The sequence below is a fragment of the Mercenaria mercenaria genome, chromosome 2 (genome assembly GCF_021730395.1).
Source record: "Mercenaria mercenaria strain notata chromosome 2, MADL_Memer_1, whole genome shotgun sequence".
Taxonomy (NCBI): Eukaryota; Metazoa; Mollusca; class Bivalvia; order Venerida; family Veneridae; genus Mercenaria; species Mercenaria mercenaria.
In genome coordinates this window covers 84,221,328-84,240,099 of record NC_069362.1, presented here as the reverse complement: position 1 = coordinate 84,240,099, position 18,772 = coordinate 84,221,328, and the positions used below count along the sequence as shown (strand labels likewise).

General features: G+C 37.2%; 1 protein-coding gene across 4 annotated transcripts in view; it reads right to left on the bottom strand.

Annotated features, from left to right (window-relative positions):
* LOC123564453 (protein phosphatase 3 catalytic subunit alpha-like) overlaps positions 1 to 18,772 on the bottom strand; it is a 98,022-nt gene that overhangs the window by 11,050 nt on the left and 68,200 nt on the right. For all 4 annotated transcript variants that reach the window (XM_045358060.2, XM_045358058.2, XM_045358059.2 and 1 more), the window contains one exon: positions 14,995 to 15,092. In XM_045358060.2, the coding sequence (XP_045213995.1) occupies positions 14,995 to 15,092 (98 nt within the window). The remainder of the gene's footprint in view (positions 1 to 14,994; positions 15,093 to 18,772) is intronic.

The following is an 18,772-nucleotide window of genomic DNA, read 5'->3' as shown; positions in this document are numbered from 1 at the left end:
ACTTTCATACAGATCCCATGAAAAATATGGCCTCTAGAGAGGTCACAAGGTTCTTCAGTTATTTGACCTACTGACCTAGTTTTTGATGGCACGTGACCCACTTTCGAACTTGACCTAGATATCATCAAGGTGAACATTCTGACCAATTTTCATGAAGATCTCATGAAATATATGGCCTCTAGAGAGGTCACAAAGTTTTTCTATTTTTAGACCTACTGACCTAGTTTTTGACCGCACATGATCCAGTTTCGAACTTGACCTAGATATCATCAAGATGAACATTCAGACCAACTTTCATACAGATCCCATGAAAAATATGGCCTTTAGAGAGGTCACAAGGTTTTTCTATTATTTGACCTACTGACCTAGTTTTTGACGGTACGTGACCCAGTTTCGAACTTGGCCTAGATATCATCAAGGTGAATGTTCTGTCCAATTTTTATGAAGATCTTGTGAAATATATGGCCTCTAGAGAGGTCACAAGGCTTTTCTATTTTTAGACCTACTGACCTAGTTTTTGACCACACGTGACCCAGTTTCGAACTTGACCTAGATATCATCAAGGTGAATGTTCTGACCAATTTTCACGAAGATTTTGTGACATATATGGCCTCTAGAGAGGTCACAAGGTTTTTCTATTTTTAGACCTACTGACCTAGTTTTTGACCTACGTGACCCAGTTTCGAACTTGACCTAGATATCATCAAGGTGAACATTCTGACCAATTTTCATGAAGATCCATTGAAATATATGGCCTCTAGAGAGGTTACAAGGTTTTTCTATTTTTAGACCTACTGACCTAGTTTTTAATGGCACGTGACCCAGTTTCGAACTTGACCTAGATATCATCAAGATGAACATTCTGACCAACTTTCATAAAGATCCCATGAAAAATGTGACCTCTAGAGTGGTCACAATCAAAAGTTTACGGACGGACGACGGACACCGCGCGATCACAAAAGCTCACCTTGTCACTTTGTGACAGGTGAGCTAAAAAGTTACAATACAAGTTATTTATAGTAACAACTAAGGGAAGTTAATCTTTAAAAAAAAAAAAATTGTAAGTCCACACAAAAATCCTTACCAGGTAGAGACTGGTCAAAATACACCTTAAAATTGGATGTAACATGCATGTTATACTACAGAAAAGTGGTCTTAATTTTTCCCTACGTCTAGTAATGAAAAAGTTACAATATAAGCTATTTATAGTAACAACAAAGGGAAGTAATTCTAAAGAAGGGAACTGCACATGACACTTCGTCTCATGATGGTGTATAATTGTGCCAAGTTACATCAAAATCCCTCTATGCATGAAGAAGAAATGCTTCGGACAGTCATTCTTCTATCTGACCTTTGGCCTCTAAGTTTGACCTTGACCTTAGACCTAGGGACCTGGTTCTTGCGCATGACACTCCGTCTTGTGGTGGTGAACATTTGTGCCAAGTTATATCAAAATCCCTCCATGCATGAAGAAAAAATGCTCCAGACGAAGTTTTCATTCTTGTTTCCTTTGACCTCTGTGACCTTGACCTTAGACCTAGGGACCTGGTTCTTGCGCAAGACACTCCGTCTCATGATGATGAACAATTGTGCCAACTTTCATCAAAATCCCTCTATGCATGAAGAAGATATGCTCCAGACAAAGTCATTCTTGAATTTGACCTTTGACCTCTAAGTGTGACCTTGACCTTAGACCTAGGGGCCTGGTTCTTGCGCATGACATTCTGTCTCATGATGTTGAACAACTGTGCCAAGTTTCATCAAAATCCCTCCATGCATGTAGAAGATATGCTCTGGAAAAGGTCTGTGGATGCCACCTGCCCCCCGCCACCCCCCCACCCCCGCCAGGGGCGTTCCCATAATACGTCCCGTTTTTCAAACAGGCGTATAAAAATCGTAAGTACCCAGCCTTGATCTTGAATTATCTGCCCTTGAAAATCATAAAAGAAAAAACAATTTTCAAGGCCAGATAATTCAAGATCAAGGCAATAGAACTGTGCATTTTAGTTTTTATTTCTGTTTCAGATTTCATTTGTAGTCAGTATACAAAGTTTAAAGAATTGCAGTATCATTTTGTCATATTCATAATTAAGGACAATTGCAACAGTGGGGCAAAAATTTTCTTACAGACAGAATTTCTTCTTTAAACTTTTTTTTACCGACAGAATCAAATCAACAAGAGGGCCATGATGGCCCTATATTGCTCACCTGTTATCATTGCACTTGAGGACAAGAAGGTTCTCAGAAAAAGTATCCAAGTCCAAAGGACAAGAACAACAAAGGAAAGAAATTTAACCAAAAAGAAAAAAAAATCTTACAAGGTACAGATATGTCAAAATACACCTAAAAATTGGAGGTACCATCCATGTTGTACCACAGAAAAGTGGTTTCGGCTTTTCCCTACGGCCAATAATAAAAAAGTTACTAAAAATAAGCTATTTATAGTAGCGTAAAAGGAAAGTAGTTAAAAAGAAAATTATTGTAAGTGAACAAAAGAAGGATCTGCCAAATAAATCTGTTGATATAGATGAAATTTCAGATCAGTATCTTCATTAGTTACGCTGATATACCCATTTTAATTTGAAACAAGAGCCATGTTAGACATGGCCAATCCCCCCGCCGGGCATATTATAATTGAAGGCTAAAGTTCCTGGCAAGTTAGTGTCTGAAAGTACTAATTTTGGGGAAAACTTTGAAGAACCATTTAGTTGTGGTCCGCATCAGGGGTTTTAAAGATGTGGAAGAAAGAATAAGTCAGTGGTGAGGTGGTTTACTGCTAAATTTTATTCATTTTCATGAACAGTATAGCTATGATGTTTTTCTATATGGCTACTGTAAAAAGAAGGAATTGAAAGCTAACAGGGAACAAGAGTGCCAGAATGTCACAATATACACCCGTCACAGCAAATTTCTTTACTCTAGCAGCTGTATTTGCAAATGAAATTTTAATTTTGTGGTTGTTTAGTAATCATTGTAAGTCTTTTGTTTTTCTAAGTCCACAAAAAAACTCCTTACCAGGTAGAGATATCTTAAGATACATAAGATTGGAAAGTTACATCCATGCTGTACCACAGAAAAGTGGTCTTGTTTTTTCCCTTTGGTCAATTATAAAAATGTTACAATATAAGTTTTTTATAGTAACAACTAAGGGAAGTTAATCTTTAAAAAAAAAAAAAAAAAAAAAAAAAAAAAAAAAAAAAAAAAAAAAATTGTAAGTCCACACAAAAATCTTTATCAGGTAGAGATTGGTCAAAATACACCCCAAAATTTGATGTATTATGCATGGTGTACTACAGAAAAGTGGTCTCGATTTTTCCCTACGACTAGTAATGAAAAAGTTACAATAAAAGCTATTTAAAGTAACAACAAAGGGAAGTAATTCTAAAGAAGGGAACTGCGCATGACACTTCGTCTCATGATGGTGTATAATTGTGCCAAGTTACATCAAAATCCCTCCATGCATGAAGAAGAAATGCTTCGGACAAAGTCATTCTTGTATCTGACCTTTGGCCTCTAAGTGTGACCTTGACCTTAGACCTAGGGACCAGGATCTTGTGCATGACACTCTGTCTCGCGGTGGTGAACATTTGTGCCAAGTTATATCAAAATCCCTCTATGCATGAAAAAGATATGCTCCAGACAAATTTTTCAAAGAAAATATGATAAAGGGGAATAACTCAAAAAACAAGAGGACCATGATGGTCCTGAATCGCTCACCTGTTCCCACATGACCCAGTTTTCAGTTTTGAGTATGACGTCGTTTTTTCTATTATTTGATATAGTGACCTAGTTTTTGAGCTCATGTGACCCAGTTTTGAATTTGATCTAGATATCATCAAGATAAAAATTCTGACCAATTTTCATGAAGATCCATTGAAAAATATGGCCTCTACAGAGGTCACAAGGTTTTTCTATTATTTCACCTACTGACCTAGTTTTCAAAGGTACGTGAGCCTGTTTTGAACTTGACCTAGATATCATCAAGGTGAACATTCTCACTAATTTTCATGAAGATCTCATGAAAAATATGGCCTCTAGAGAGGTCACAAGGTTTTTCTATTTTTATACCTACTGGCCTAGTTTTTGACCGCATGTGACCCAGTTTCAAAACTGACCTAGATACCATCAAGGTGAACATTCAGACCAATTTTCATGAAGATCTATTGAAAAATATGGCCTCTAGAGAGGTCAAAAGATTTTTCTAATTTTAGACCTACTGACCTAGTTTTTGACCGCAGCTGACCAAGTTTCAAACTTGACCTATATATCATCAAGATGAACAGTCAGGCCAACTTTCATACATATCCCATGAAAAATATGGCCTCTAGAGAGGTCACAAGGTTTTTTCATTATTTGACCTACTGACCTACTTTTTGAAGGCACGTGACCCAGTTTCGAATTTGACCTAGATATCATCAGGATGAACATTCTGACCAATTTTTTTGAAGATCCATTCAAAAGTATGGCCTCTAAAGAGGTCACAAGGTTTTTCTATTTTTAGACCTACTGACCTAGTTTTTGACCGCACGTGACCCAGTTTCAAACTTGACCTAGATATCATCAAGGTAAACATTCAGACCAACTTTCATACAGATCCCATGAAAAAATTGGCTTTTAGAGAGGTCACAAAGTTTTTCTATTATTTGACCTACTGACCTAGTTTTTGATGGCACGTGACCTAGATTCGAACTTGAGCTAGATATCATCAAGGTGAACATTCTGACCAATTTTCATGAAGATCTTGTAAAATATATAGCCTCTAGAGAGGTCACAAGGTTTTTCTATTTTTAGACCTACTGACCTAGTTTTTGACGGCACGTAACCCAGTTTCGAACCTGACCTAGATATCATCAAGGTGAACATTCTGACCAATTTTCATAAAGACCCCATGAAAAATTTGACCTCTAGAGTGGTCACAAGGTTTTTCTATTATTTGACCTACTGACCTAGTTTTTAATGGCACGTAACCCAGTTTTGAACTTGACCTAGATATCATCAAGGTGAACATTCTGACCAATTTTCATGAAGATCTTGAGAAATATATGGCCTCTAGAGAGGTCACAAGGTTTTTCTATTTTTAGACCTACTGACCTAGTTTTTGACCGCACGTGACCCAGTTTCGAACTTGACCTAGATATCATCAAGGTAAACATTCTGACCAATTTTCATAAAGATCCGATGAAAAATGTGACCTCTAGCGTGGTCACAAGCAAAAGTTTACGCACGGACGACGGACGCTGCGCGATCACAAAAGCTCACCTTGTCACTTTGTGACAGGTGAGCTAAAAAAGGCAAGGCAGAGTTATTGTTCTTGCACACTGCACTTCCTCCCAATGTGTTCTATCAGTGTATGAAGTTTGAAGAAAATCTCTCCAGTACTTCTGGAGTTATGCTCCGGACAATTTTTTTTCAAGAAAATAAGATAAAGGGGAATAACTCAAAAAATAGGCAAGGCAGAGTTATTGTCCTTGCACACTGCACTTCCTCCCAATGTGTTCTATCAGTGTATGAAGTTTGAAGAAAATCCCTCCAGTACTTTTGGAGTTATGCTCCGGACAAATTTTTTTAAGAAAATAAGATAAAGGGGAATAACTCAAAAAATAGGCAAGGTAGAGTTATTGTTTTTACACTGCACTTCCTCCCAATGTGTTCTATCAGTGTATGAAGTTTGAAGAAAATCCCTCCAGTACTTTTGGAGTTATGCTCCAGACAAAGATCGTTGCGGACGGACGGACGGACGGATGGAGAGCATTTCTAATATCACCTTCGCCTTTGGCGGGGGGATAATAAAGGGAAGTAATTCTAAAGAAGGGAACTGCGCATGACACTTCGTCTCATGATGGTGTATAATTGTGCCAAGTTGCATCAAAATCCTTCCATGCATGAAGAACAAATGCTTCGGGCAAAGTCATTCTTGTATCTGACCTTTGGCCTCTAAGTGTGACCTTGACCTTAGGCCTAGTGACCTGGATCTTGTGCATGACACTCCGTCTCGTGGTGGTGAACATTTGTGCCAAGTTATATCAAAATCCCTCTATGCATGAAGAAGAAATGCTCTGGACAAGGTTTTTATTCTTGTATCCTTTGACCTCTAAAGGTGACCTTGACCTTCGACCTAGGGACCTGGTTCTTGCGCATGACACACCGCCTCGTGGTGGTAAACATTTGTGCCAAGATATATCAAAATCCCTCCATGCATGAAGAAGATATGCTCTGGACATTTTTTTAAGAAAATATGATAAAGGGGAATAACTCAAAAAATAGGCAAGGTAGAGTTATTGTTCTTGCACATTGCACTTCCTCCCATTGTGTTCTATCAGTGTATGAAGTTTGAAGAAAATCCCTTCAGTACTTTTGGGGTTACGCTCCAGACAAAATGTTTTAAGAAACCAGTATTGGAATATAAGGGTAGAATAAAACTCAATATATCATAAGGCATAGGTAGTAGTTATTGTTCTTGCACACTGCACTTCCTCCCAATGTGTTCTATCACTGTATAAAGTTTGAAGAAAATCCCTCCAGTACTTTTGGAGTTATGCTCTGGACAAAGATCGTTGCGGACGCACGGACGGACGGAGAGCATTTCTAATATCCCCTTCGCCTTTGGCAGGGGGATAAATAAAGGGAGGTAATCTGACATAAAATCATAGTTATCTACCCTGATTGGATCAGTCCAACTAATGACAATAATGAAATTTCAAATAAGTCCTATAAGTACTTACTAATATAAATCCATTTTGACTACAATCAGGGGAGGTAATCAGATATAAAATAACTCTGGAACCTATGATTTGATCTGATTTATCACGGAATCCAAGATTTATTGTTGTTGAAGATATTTTGGAAGTTTGTATCAAATAAAACCATAAATGAAGTCTCTATATGGCTGCAAAAGCCAAAATAGCCAATTTTAGACCTTTACGGGGCCGTAACTCTGGAACCCATGATGGAATCTGGCCAGTTCAAGAAAGGAACCAAGATCTTGTGGTGATACAAGTTGTGTGCAAGTTTGGTTAAAATCAAATCATAAATGAAGTTGCTATTGTGCAGACAAGGTCAAAATAGCTAATTTTGGCCCTTTCAGGGGCCATAACTCTGGAACCCATTAAGGGATCTGGCCGGTTCAACAAAGGAACTGAGATCTTATGGCAACACAAGTTTTATGCAAGTTCGATTAAATTCAAATAAAAAATGAAGCTGCTATTGTGTAGACAAGGTCAAAATAGCTAATTCTGGCCCTTTCAGGGGCCATCACTCTGGAACCCATTAAGGAATCTGGCCAGTTCAAAAAAGGAACCAAGATCTTATGGTGATACAAGTTTTGTGCAAATTTGGTTAAAATCAAATCATAAATGAAGCTGCTATTGTGCAGACAAGGTCAAAATAGCTAATTTTGGCCCTTTCAGGAGCCATAACTCTGGGACCCATAACGGGATCTGGCTGGTTCAAGAAATGAACCAAGATCTTATGGTGACACAAGTTTTGTGTAAGTTTGATTAAATTCAAATCATAAATGAAGCTGCTATTGTGCAGACAAGGTCAAAATAGCTGATTTTGGCCCTTTCAGGGGCCATAACTCGGGAACCCATAATGGGATCTAGCCAGTTCAAGAAAGGAACCAAGATCTCATGGTGATACAAGTTGTGTGCAAGTTTGGTTAAAATAAAATCATAAATGAAACCACTATCGTGCAGACACGAAATTGTTGACGCACGGACGGACTGACGACGGACGACAGACGAAGGGTGATCACAAAAGCTCACCTTGTCACTATGTGACAGGTGAGCTAAAAACAGAAATATAAAATACAAGTATGCCCACGGGCAGAATGTCGAGCCCGCCAGCTGTCAAGTGTGACCTTTACCTTAGACCTAGGGACCTGGTTCCTGCACACGACACTCTGTCTCATAATTGTGAACATTCATGCCAAGTTACATCAAAATCCCACCATGCAAAAAGAAGAAATGCTCCGGACAAACTTCAATTTGACCTTTGACCTCCAACTGTGACCTTGACCTCTGAGATAGGAACATGGGGTTTGCACATGACATGCCTTCTCATTGAGGTAAACATTCATGCCAAATATAAACAAGAGGGCCAAGATGGCTCTGGGTCGCTCACCTAAGAAACACACCATAACGGTGTAAAACATGTTTGACCTAGTGATTTCATGGAAACAAATATTCTGACCAATTTTCATTAAGATTGGACCAAAAAATATGGTCTCTTGCATAAAACAAGCATTTTCTAAGATATGACCTAGTTTTTGACCCTAGATGACCCATGTCCAAACTCGACCTAGATTTTATCAAGGCAATCATTCTGACCAAAATTCATGAAGATCAATTGAAAAAATACAGCCTCTATCACATACACAAGTTTTTTCTTAGATTTGACCAAGTGACCTAGTTTTTGACCTCAGATGACCCATATTCAAATTCAACCTAGATTTCATTAAGGCAATCATCCTGACCAAATTTCATAAAAATCAATTGAAAAAAAAAACAGTCTCTATCGCATACACAAGATTTTTCTTTAATTTGACCTAGTGACCTAGTTTTTGACCTCAGATAACCCATATTCAAACACGACCTAGATTTCTTCAAGGCAATCACTCTGACCAAATTTCATGAAGATCAATTGAAAAAATTGAAAAATACATCCTCTATTGCATACACAATGTTTTTCTTCGATTTGACCTAGTGACCCAGTTTTTGACCCCAGATGACCCATTTTCGAACTCGGCCTAGATTTTATCAAGGTAATCATTCTGGCTAAATTTCATGAAGATCAGTTGAAAAATACAGCCTCTATTGCATACACAAGGTTTTTCTTTGATTTGACCTAGTGACCTAGTTTTTGACCCCAGATGACCCATTTTCGAACTTGGTCTAAATTTCATCAAGGTAATCATTCTGACCAAAATTCATGAAGATCAATTGAAAAATACAGCCTCTATCGCATACACAAGGTTTTTCCTTGATTTGACCTATTGACCTAGTTTTTGACCCCAGATGACCCATTTTCGAACTCAGCCTAGATTTCATCAAGGTAATCATTCTGACCAAAATTCATGAAGATCAATTGAAAAATACCACCTCTATCGCATACACAAGGTTTTTCCTTGATTTGACCTAGTGACCTAGTTTTTGATCCTAGATGACCCATTTTCGAACTTGGCCTAGATTTCATCAAGGTAATCATTCTGACCAAAATTCATGAAGATCAATTGAAAAATACCGCCTCTATCTATCGCATACACAAGGTTTTTCTTTGATTTGACCTAGTGACCTAGTTTTTGACCCGAGATGACCCATTTTCGAACTTGGCCTAGATTTCATCAAGGCAATCATTCTGACTAGGGCTGTCATTGATTGGGTCTTAGGCATATCGACGATACCGATATATCAGAAGACAAATATCAATGATACATCGATATATCGATTATTAAGTTAGATTAACAACCTATTTGTTCATATGCATACTAAATACCTTCTTGTAAATGCTATTTTTAGTTTTATTGCCTACTTTTCATATTACTGTTTGATTGTGTTGTATTTGTATTTATGAAAATAAAAGAAACAAATAAATATTAATAAAATCTTTCATTTTTATTTTGCCTTCACTTCTCTTTTGCATTTATCTAAATTTACAACTTTGTAAGCTTAATTGTTTTTGAGGGTCTGAGTGTTTATCTGGATAGTTTTTTCTCTCTGTAAAATATCAATTTTTGAAAATGGGAATCGATAATCGATCGACAAAAAAATATTGTTGATACATCGATATCGTTTCTATCGATGACAGCCCTAATTCTGACCAATACTCATGAAGATCAATTGAAAAATACAGCCTCTATCGCATACACAAGGTTTTTCTTTCATTTGACCTAGTGACCTAGTTTTTGAACCGAGAAGACCCATTTTCGAACTTGGCCTAGATTTCATCAAGGTTATCATTCTGACCAATATTCATGAAGATTAATTGAAAAATACAGCCTCTATCGCATACACAAGGTTTTTCTTTGATTTGACCTAGTGACCTAGTTTTTAACCCGAGATGACCCATTTTTGAACTCAACCTAGATTCATCAAGGTTATCATTCTGACCAACATTCATGAAGATTAATTGAAAAATACAGCCTCTATCGCATACACAAGCTAAATGTTGACAGACGCCGGACGCCGGACATCGACCGATCAGAAAAACTCACCTGAGCATTGCTCAGGTGAGCTAACAAGATTGGTCCATGCATGTCAAAGTTATGGTCCGGACAAAATCGGACGGACACACAGACGGATGTACATACAATGAACCGCCAAAAGTGGCAACTAAGTCGAGCTCACCACAAGCGGGCTTGACAAAAACAAACCATAGGAACCCAGCCTTGGTTATGAATTATCTGCCCTTGAAAGTCAGAAAATACTGAAAAAATCTACTTTCAAGGGCAGATAATTCAAGATCAAGCCTGGTTACCTATAATTTTTGATACATATTTCTGTTTTAAACGTGATTCTCAGTCAGTACTCAAAATTTTAAAAAAATTCTGCCTGTAGGAAATATTTTGCCCGATATACATTTTGGCAACTGTGGCATTTACCCTTAAATAATGCTCTCGTTAATGAGTGAACATTGATGGCATGACTCATATAAAATGTACACAATCTGCAGGTGACTGTTCAGTGCTCCAGATAAACTGTATATTAGCATATTTTCTGATGAAGTAATACTAGAATATGATTTTGTATCTTTGGGTATGATATACACCTGTACGCAAAACATGCAAAGTGCAATTCTGAATAGCTTTTTTTTTCATCTCCAGACTCTGACTGCTAGTCAAACTATTTAAGAGCAACAATAGTGGTTCACGCAAGTACAAAATGCAAACCAGTCTCAGATATATTCCCAGTCACGGAAACACTTTGAACAATTTTAGTGCAATCTGCTTAATTGTCTATGTGTTGTTTACTTAGTATAAATCTTATAATTATGGTTTGAAATCAACATGTATGAAAGCTTAAATCAGCAAAAACCATCATTGATCATATAGTGTAATATCTAGCTTGCCAAGTTTTAAGAAACTGAAGGACTCATTTGGTGTGAAAACAACATCTGAAAGACTGAAAACGTATTTCCTTATAGTTCTCAATACCGGAAGCGATGAACAATTTCGTCTTTAATGCAAAAGTGGAGTTAATCTTCAAACTTTTGCCATGGAGTGACAAATAGTAAGAAAATCTCAATTACCCAAACTTTCTTCATACTTTCCAATTAACCACTACGCTTTCATAACTTGGCCCAAATGTCAAAAAATTTATCTGGAGCACTGCTGTTTGTATAAAGATTTTATCATATCAGATATGATTGTTGCATGTATCTTTAAATAGTACAGCCATCATTCTTAGAAGCATAAACACATTAAGTCCAGAAAATATGGTGCCTTAACTGGATTGAAAAATATTGTACAATAATCCTACAAAATGCTAGTCTGGCCCATTAAATGTTACGGAACTATTTAAATAATACAAATTTTTCATTAGTAAGGTGCTCAAACAAATCCAGATTGTCCTATGACTAGGATTCTGTCCCATCATTCTGGTCTGTTAAGAAGACAAGAGGACCATGATGGTCCTGAATCGCTCACCTCTTCCCACATGACCCAGTTTTGAGTATGACGTCGTTTTTTCTATTATTTGTCATAGTGACCTAGTTTTTGAGCTCATGTGACCCAGTTTTGAACTTGACCTAGATATTATCAAGATAAAAATTCTGACTAATTTTCATAAAGATCCATTGAAAAATATGGTCTCTAGAGGTCACAAGGTTTTTCTATTTTTTTGACATAGTGACCTAGTTTTCGAAGGTACGTGACCCTGTTTTGAACATTACCTAGATATCATCAAGGTGAACATTCTCACTAATTTTCATGAAGATCTCATGAAAAATACGGCCTATAGAGAGGTCACAAGGTTTTTCTATTTTTATACCTTCTGGCCTAATTTTTGACCGCATGTGACCCAGTTTCGAAACTGACCTAGTTATCATAAAGGTGAACATTCAGATCAATTTTCATGAAGATCCATTGAAAAATATGGCCTCTAGAGAGGTCAAAAGATTTTTCTAATTTTAGACCTACTGACCTAGTTTTTGACCGCAGTTGACCCAGTTTCAAACTTGACCTAGATATCATCAAGATGAACATTCAGACCAACTTTCATACAGATCCCATGAAAACTATGGCCTCTAGAGAGGTCACAAGGTTTTTTTATTATTTGACCTACTGATCTAGATTTTTACAGCTTGGACCCAGTTTCAAACTTGACCTAGATATCATCAAGGTGAACATTCTGACCAATTTTCATGAAGATCCATTCAAGGGTATGGCCTCTAGAGAGGTCACTTTTTTTCATTACTTGACCTACTGACCTTCTTTTTGATGGCACGTGACCCACTTTCGAACTAGACCTACATATCATCAAGATGAACATTCTGACCAATTTTTATGGATGTCCATTCACAAGTATGGCCTCTAGAGAGGTCACAAGGTTTTTCTATTTTTAGACCTACTGACCTAGATTTTGACCACACATGACACTGTTTCGAACCTGACCTAGATATCATCAAGATGAACATTCAGAGCAACTTTCATACAGATCCCATGAAAAATATGGCCTTTAGAGAGGTCACAAGGTTTTTCTGTTATTTGACCAACTGACCTAGTTTTTGATGCCACGTGATCCACTTTTGAAACTGACCTAGATATCATCAAGGTGAACATTTTGACCAATTTTCATGAAGATCTCATGAAATATATGGCCTCTAGAGAGGTCACAAGGTTTTTCTATTTTTAGACCTACTGACCTAGTTTTTGACAGCACGTGACCCAGTTTCGAACTTGACCTAGATATCATCAAGATGAACATTCAGACCAATTTTCATGAAGATCTTGTGAAATATATGGCCTCTTGAGAGGTCACAAGGTTTTTCTATTATTTGACCTACTGACCTAGTTTTTGAAGGCACGTGACCCAGTTTCGAACTTGACCTAGATATCATCAAGGTGAACGTTCTGACCAATTTTCATGAAGATCTTGTGAAATATATGGCCTCTAGAGAGGTCACAAGGTTTTTCTATTTTTAGACCTACTGACCTAGTTTTTGACGGCACGTGACCCAGTTTCGAACTTTACCTAGATATCATCAAGGTGAACATTCTGACCAACTTTCATGAAGATCTTGTGAAATATATGGCCTCTAGAGAGGTCACAAGGTTTTTCTATTTTTAGACCTACTGACCTAGTTTTTGATGGTACGTGACCCAGTTTCGAACTTGACTTAGATATCATCAAGATGAACATTCTGACCAACTTTCATAAAGATCCCACAAAAAATGTGACCTCTAGAGCGGTCACAAGCAAAAGTTCACGGACGCACGCATGGATGACGGACACCGCGCGATCACAAAAGCTCACCTTGTCACTTTGTGACAGGTGAGCTAAAAAGATACCGGCAAACATGTAAATTTTCATTAAGAAGCCAAGATACAGACTTAACAGTTGAGGTAGTGTTTTTCCAATAAGATACTGGCAGCTTATACAAATCAATGTATTCTGATCTTCTCAAGTTGGTTGGCTATCGCAACAATCATTCACTAACACATGTATAAACCAGTCATTCATTATTTTTTGCATCAATTGCATGTCGTAAGTCAAGACAAAATAATTTTAAGATTTTCACCGACTATTTTGATCAAAGAAAGCAAATATACACTATCTGCAATCTAAAGATTTTTATTGGCAAAATGTGCAACTTAAACTAAATGACAATTCCAGATACTGATAAAGTTTGAAATCCATAAAATGAACAGAATTTCCGAAAAGATGGCAACACTTTCCTTAATCTGACCTGATGTTACATTTATTTTACCCAGACTGACAGGGTAACTTTAATAACTTTTATCATGACTAAACAAAATCACACAAAATGTCCATATATATATATATAATTATTTTGTAAAGTTGACAGGCTAATTTAGTATTTACATTTAAGTTGATGCTTGCATAAATAAGTAAACCGGACTGCATTTGGACAAAACTCGCACAAGAGACCAAAATCCCACCTATCTTAAACTATATTCTTGCCCATGTTGCAATATAAGCTACCTACACACAGACTTTATTCAGATTATGTCATTCCAAACTTAAATTAACGAATGGAAACTGTTTTTCTAGTTTCAGCATTAGTGACCTTGACCTAAGCGGCCCCAAATACAATCCTACATACTCAGTTCCATTGCACTATAAATGTAATTTCTGATTTGTCTTTCCGAGTGGAAACCATTTCTCTATTTCTAGTTGACGACGACCTTCACCAAGTGACCCAAAATACAATCTCAACATATCATAAGGACCTCAATTAAATGTGACATCTGAGATAATAGCACTTTTTATATAGAGTCCAGCCACAGTTGTGGTTTGAACCAACAAACTTTTGCATGTGAAGCCAGTGCAAAAATCAAATTTGTTTTAGACTGGTTTAACATCACACAAAGACAATTACAGGTTATAGAGCAACTTTCTAGCTTTTGGTAAAGAAACCAGTTGCACAACTAAATATTATTTGAGGCACCAACCTTCTGTAAGCCAGCTCTGCAACCATTCGGCCATAGGAGTCCTGTACTACTACTAGTAAGCTATACAGGACTCCTAGACTTAGTTTTGCTTGAAATACTACATCATCATTTAACCCTTACCCTGCTACTTTTCTATAATGGACTAGTCCATCTTTCAATTTGGACAGTACCATTAACTGTTTAAAGGGATGCTTACCTAAAAGATACCGACTGAACAGCAAACAGTGAAGACCATGATCAGACTGCATGGATGTGCAGGCTGATCTTGGTCTGCACTGGTCGCAAAGGCAAAATCACTTGCCCCCAGCAAGCTAAGAGTTAAGGGTTAATATTTGTGCTAATCAGAGTTTATTTATAATACATACCACTACTGAGTGTATCTTTGCCTCCCGATAGAGCTCCTAGGGGCAACAGACCATTTGGGGTGAGACCCTTCAGCTGAAGTACGCTCTCACTCTCTTCTCTGAAACAAACAATTAACATCAATATTAGTAAATACATCATGTTTCATCATAGCAACAGTCTACAAAACATTTGGTATTTCACCAAAAATACTGGAAGAAAAACAGGTTGTTTTGATTTTCCTAAGTCAGACAGATTCTATTTCGTCTCAATCTTTACAAAACAAGTGGGGAAATAGCTATTTGGCATGTCTAGCTGCCTTGATTGGAAAATTGGCCCTTGGTCTACCTGTACTTTTGTACCAGAAAAGTAAATATATAATACAAACTGTCTATTCCAAGATGACGGAGACCTTTCAGACAATAAATGTTTGAACATTGCAATCTACTGTCTAACAGCTAAGCAAGGTAAACAGAATAATGACAAGACTTAGTAATATATCGTTTAAGATATACTCCCAGAAATACCAAAAACTAGACTTTGTATACTTCATAACAGATTTTAATATATTTCAAAACTGGATATTTTACTGACAAAGTTTAGTCTGTACTCGAATGTTTTCTAAACTTAATAAAACAAGAAAATATTGGTAGAACCAATGATTGCTTCCCGAAGTATGCTTATTGCCTTTTAAAAGCTCAAAAGTGGCATTCATCAGTAAATACTCCAGACAAGGATGGCTCTAGGTCAACTTTTGTTGAATAATCAAAGGGCAAAAACTCAGCGAAAAATCATCCGACCCAAACATGAAGCCAATATGCGCATCTCCTCTTGGGAGTGAAGCTTCCTAAAAAAGATTCACTGAATTGCTACCAGTGGTTGCTGAGGAATACCCCTGACAGGTAATAGTGCTATATTACAGAAATGTAGAACGATCAATGGACATTAACTCAGTGCAAAATCAAACTATCGGAACAAGATGAAAATATGAGCATCTCCTCCATTGAGTGATTCTTCCAATGAAGTTTTGCTGAATTCCAGTCAGTGGTTGCTGAGAAATACTTCGGACAAGAATGCAGGAGGGACGGACGGACGAAGTGGCAACATACATGCTTCCCGTTTCAGGAAGCATAAAAAGATGCGTTTCAAATTAATCTATATATGCCAAGTAGAAATCATTACAGTGTATCTATCTTTGTCAAAGCTTCTAAATATTTCCCAAATATATCTTTCATTGCATGTCCTATCTTTTATGTGATAATTAAATAAGTTTCAAAATTTCTCAGGAGCATTACACAGAAATGGAGATAGCAGTTTTTCTATTCTTTTAGAGGGAGCATATAAACAACAATTATTTCTATTGTAATTGACAATTATCACTGATTGCTATTGATTGTTGGCTGCAAAGCATCAAATTCGGCAAACTTACTGGCCACAATTTTCAATAAGGCCACATTCAGCAATTGTTCCGCAAGGTTTAATGTAAATAAAACACATCTAAACAAACAGTGACAGACAATATTGCCAGCTAGCTATTGACTGCTGACAATAAACACAGAATTTTCAGGAGAGAGATATAAAAGATTTATGGAAGTTGTATGTAAGGTTGTCTGTATGGAAGAGAAACTACAACACATCTAAGTCTCCAGGGCCTACTTTCTATGTATAAATACAGAAAGCTTTCTCACTGCATTTCCAGCAGACTGGAGACAGTCGTAAAACTTATGCATTAAAACTATCTGTATATTTGATGCAAAAACTACTTGAAGAATGGAACACATATTCATTTTTTCTCATATTATGAAAACCTAGATATATATGCTTTAGATAGCGATCTAGGTGGATGTCAACGAACAGAAATGGCAAGGTTTCCCCTGTTCTAATGGGCAAGATAACGGTGTGTCAATGTCACTAAAATCATTTCAGCTTTACTTCTGTCAAATAACACTTCCCTACTTTATCTTTGAAAGAGTTAATGGATGTAAATCATTAACTAAATAAATTACATAGTACTTCGTGATAAACCTATCCAGGCAAAATAACAAAAGTAATTTGATTAGAATGTCGGAATATTAACCTGAAAGTAAAAGGTCAAACCACTTAGAGTAATGCCACCATAACAAGGTAATACAATAATATAAACATTTTCCACATTCTTCAACACTGCAGGCATGTAATTTCCCCCAAGCCAGAAACAGAAATTAAATACAAGACATCTTAACTCTTTTGACTTGAAACATGCATTTTTAAGAAACTTTTGAAGAAAAGATGGTAAAGACAATTCATCAAACCATTCAGATTTTTGTACTATGTTGCTGTATTTCTTTATTTCTTTTAAATGTTCCGAGTAGAGAGGAATCATTTTTAGAGTTGTGTACCTGGGTATCTATCTAGGAGCATACATGTTTTTCATTACTTTCAGCTTTAACAGCAAAACAGCTGTAACAACAGCCGTCACTAATGGTGACAAATGACCCCGCAGCACCTTGACCTTTGACCTGGTGACCCCAAAGTCAGTAGGTGTGGTGTACTCAATAAGTACTATCAGCATGTGAAGTTTGAAGGTCCTGGGTGGTGGTTCGCTAGTAAAGTGCCTTCATGCAAAAAGATAACGTTGGTCCCTGGGACCGTGACCTTTGACCTGCTGACCCCAAAGTCAGTAGGGGTGGTGTACTCAGTAAGTACTATCAGCATGTGAAGTTTGAAGGCCCTGGGTACAGTGGTTCGCGAGTAAAGTGCCTTCATGCAAAAAGATAACGTAGGCCCCTGTGACCTTGAACTTTGACCTGGTGACCCCGAAGTCAGTAGGAGTGGTGTACTCAGTAAGTACTATCAGCATGTGAAGTTTGAAGGTCCTGGGTACAGTGGTTCGCGAGTAAAGTGCCTTCATGCAAAAAGTTAACGTTGTGACGAACGAACGAACGGACAGTTGAAAACTAATATCCTTCGGGGGCATAATAAAAGTTTAAATGGTTATTAAATCAAACTTAATCCTCTTGCTCAGGATGGGACTGTTTGTTTTGTTGTGTATAGCGTAATTTTTCCAAACTGGTTTAAGTCCATGTCCATGTTTACAGGTGGAACGGTGGTCTAGTGGTAACACACTTGATTGTCAATCCAGAGGTCCGGAGTTTGAATCCAAGTCCAGGCACTGGAAATTTCTGAGATGCTCTCGAGTGTCTCCCACCTAACTATGAGGCCTGTACTGATTCTTCCCAGGAAAGACAGCTTCACGTGTATCGGTGCTATACACCGTGCACTTTAACAAGCAAATTCGATGAATTGGTATCCCCTGCCGTAAGGGTTTGTGGTCAGGAATGGCAAAAAAATATATCCGGCAAAAAGTTGGATGTTACTAAGAAGCAAAAGAAGCAAATAATTTCATTTGTCAAAATCAATTTAACAGAAAATGAATGCTATTTTTTGGTTGGGGGAGGAGGGGCAGCGGGGGTGACTGGGTGAGGGTACAAAACATTGATTATTGTCATTGATCATCGATGTTGATTATAAATATTGAAATATGGATGGAAAATTAAAAATGAATAAAAAACAAGAGCACCGCCTTGCGGGTGCTGACGCTCATCTGATTTTTTTTTGTGTAATAGAAATATTGTCCTACCCATGATTTTCTAAGTCTAAAAAGGGCCATCATTCTTGCAAAAAGCAGGACAGAGTTATGTTTCTTGATGTTCAGTGTCCACTTATGATGGTGAAAAACTGTTGCAAGTTTTAAAGCAATAGCTTTGATAGTTTATGAGAAAAGTTGACTTAAACATAATACTCAACCAAGAAAATGATTTT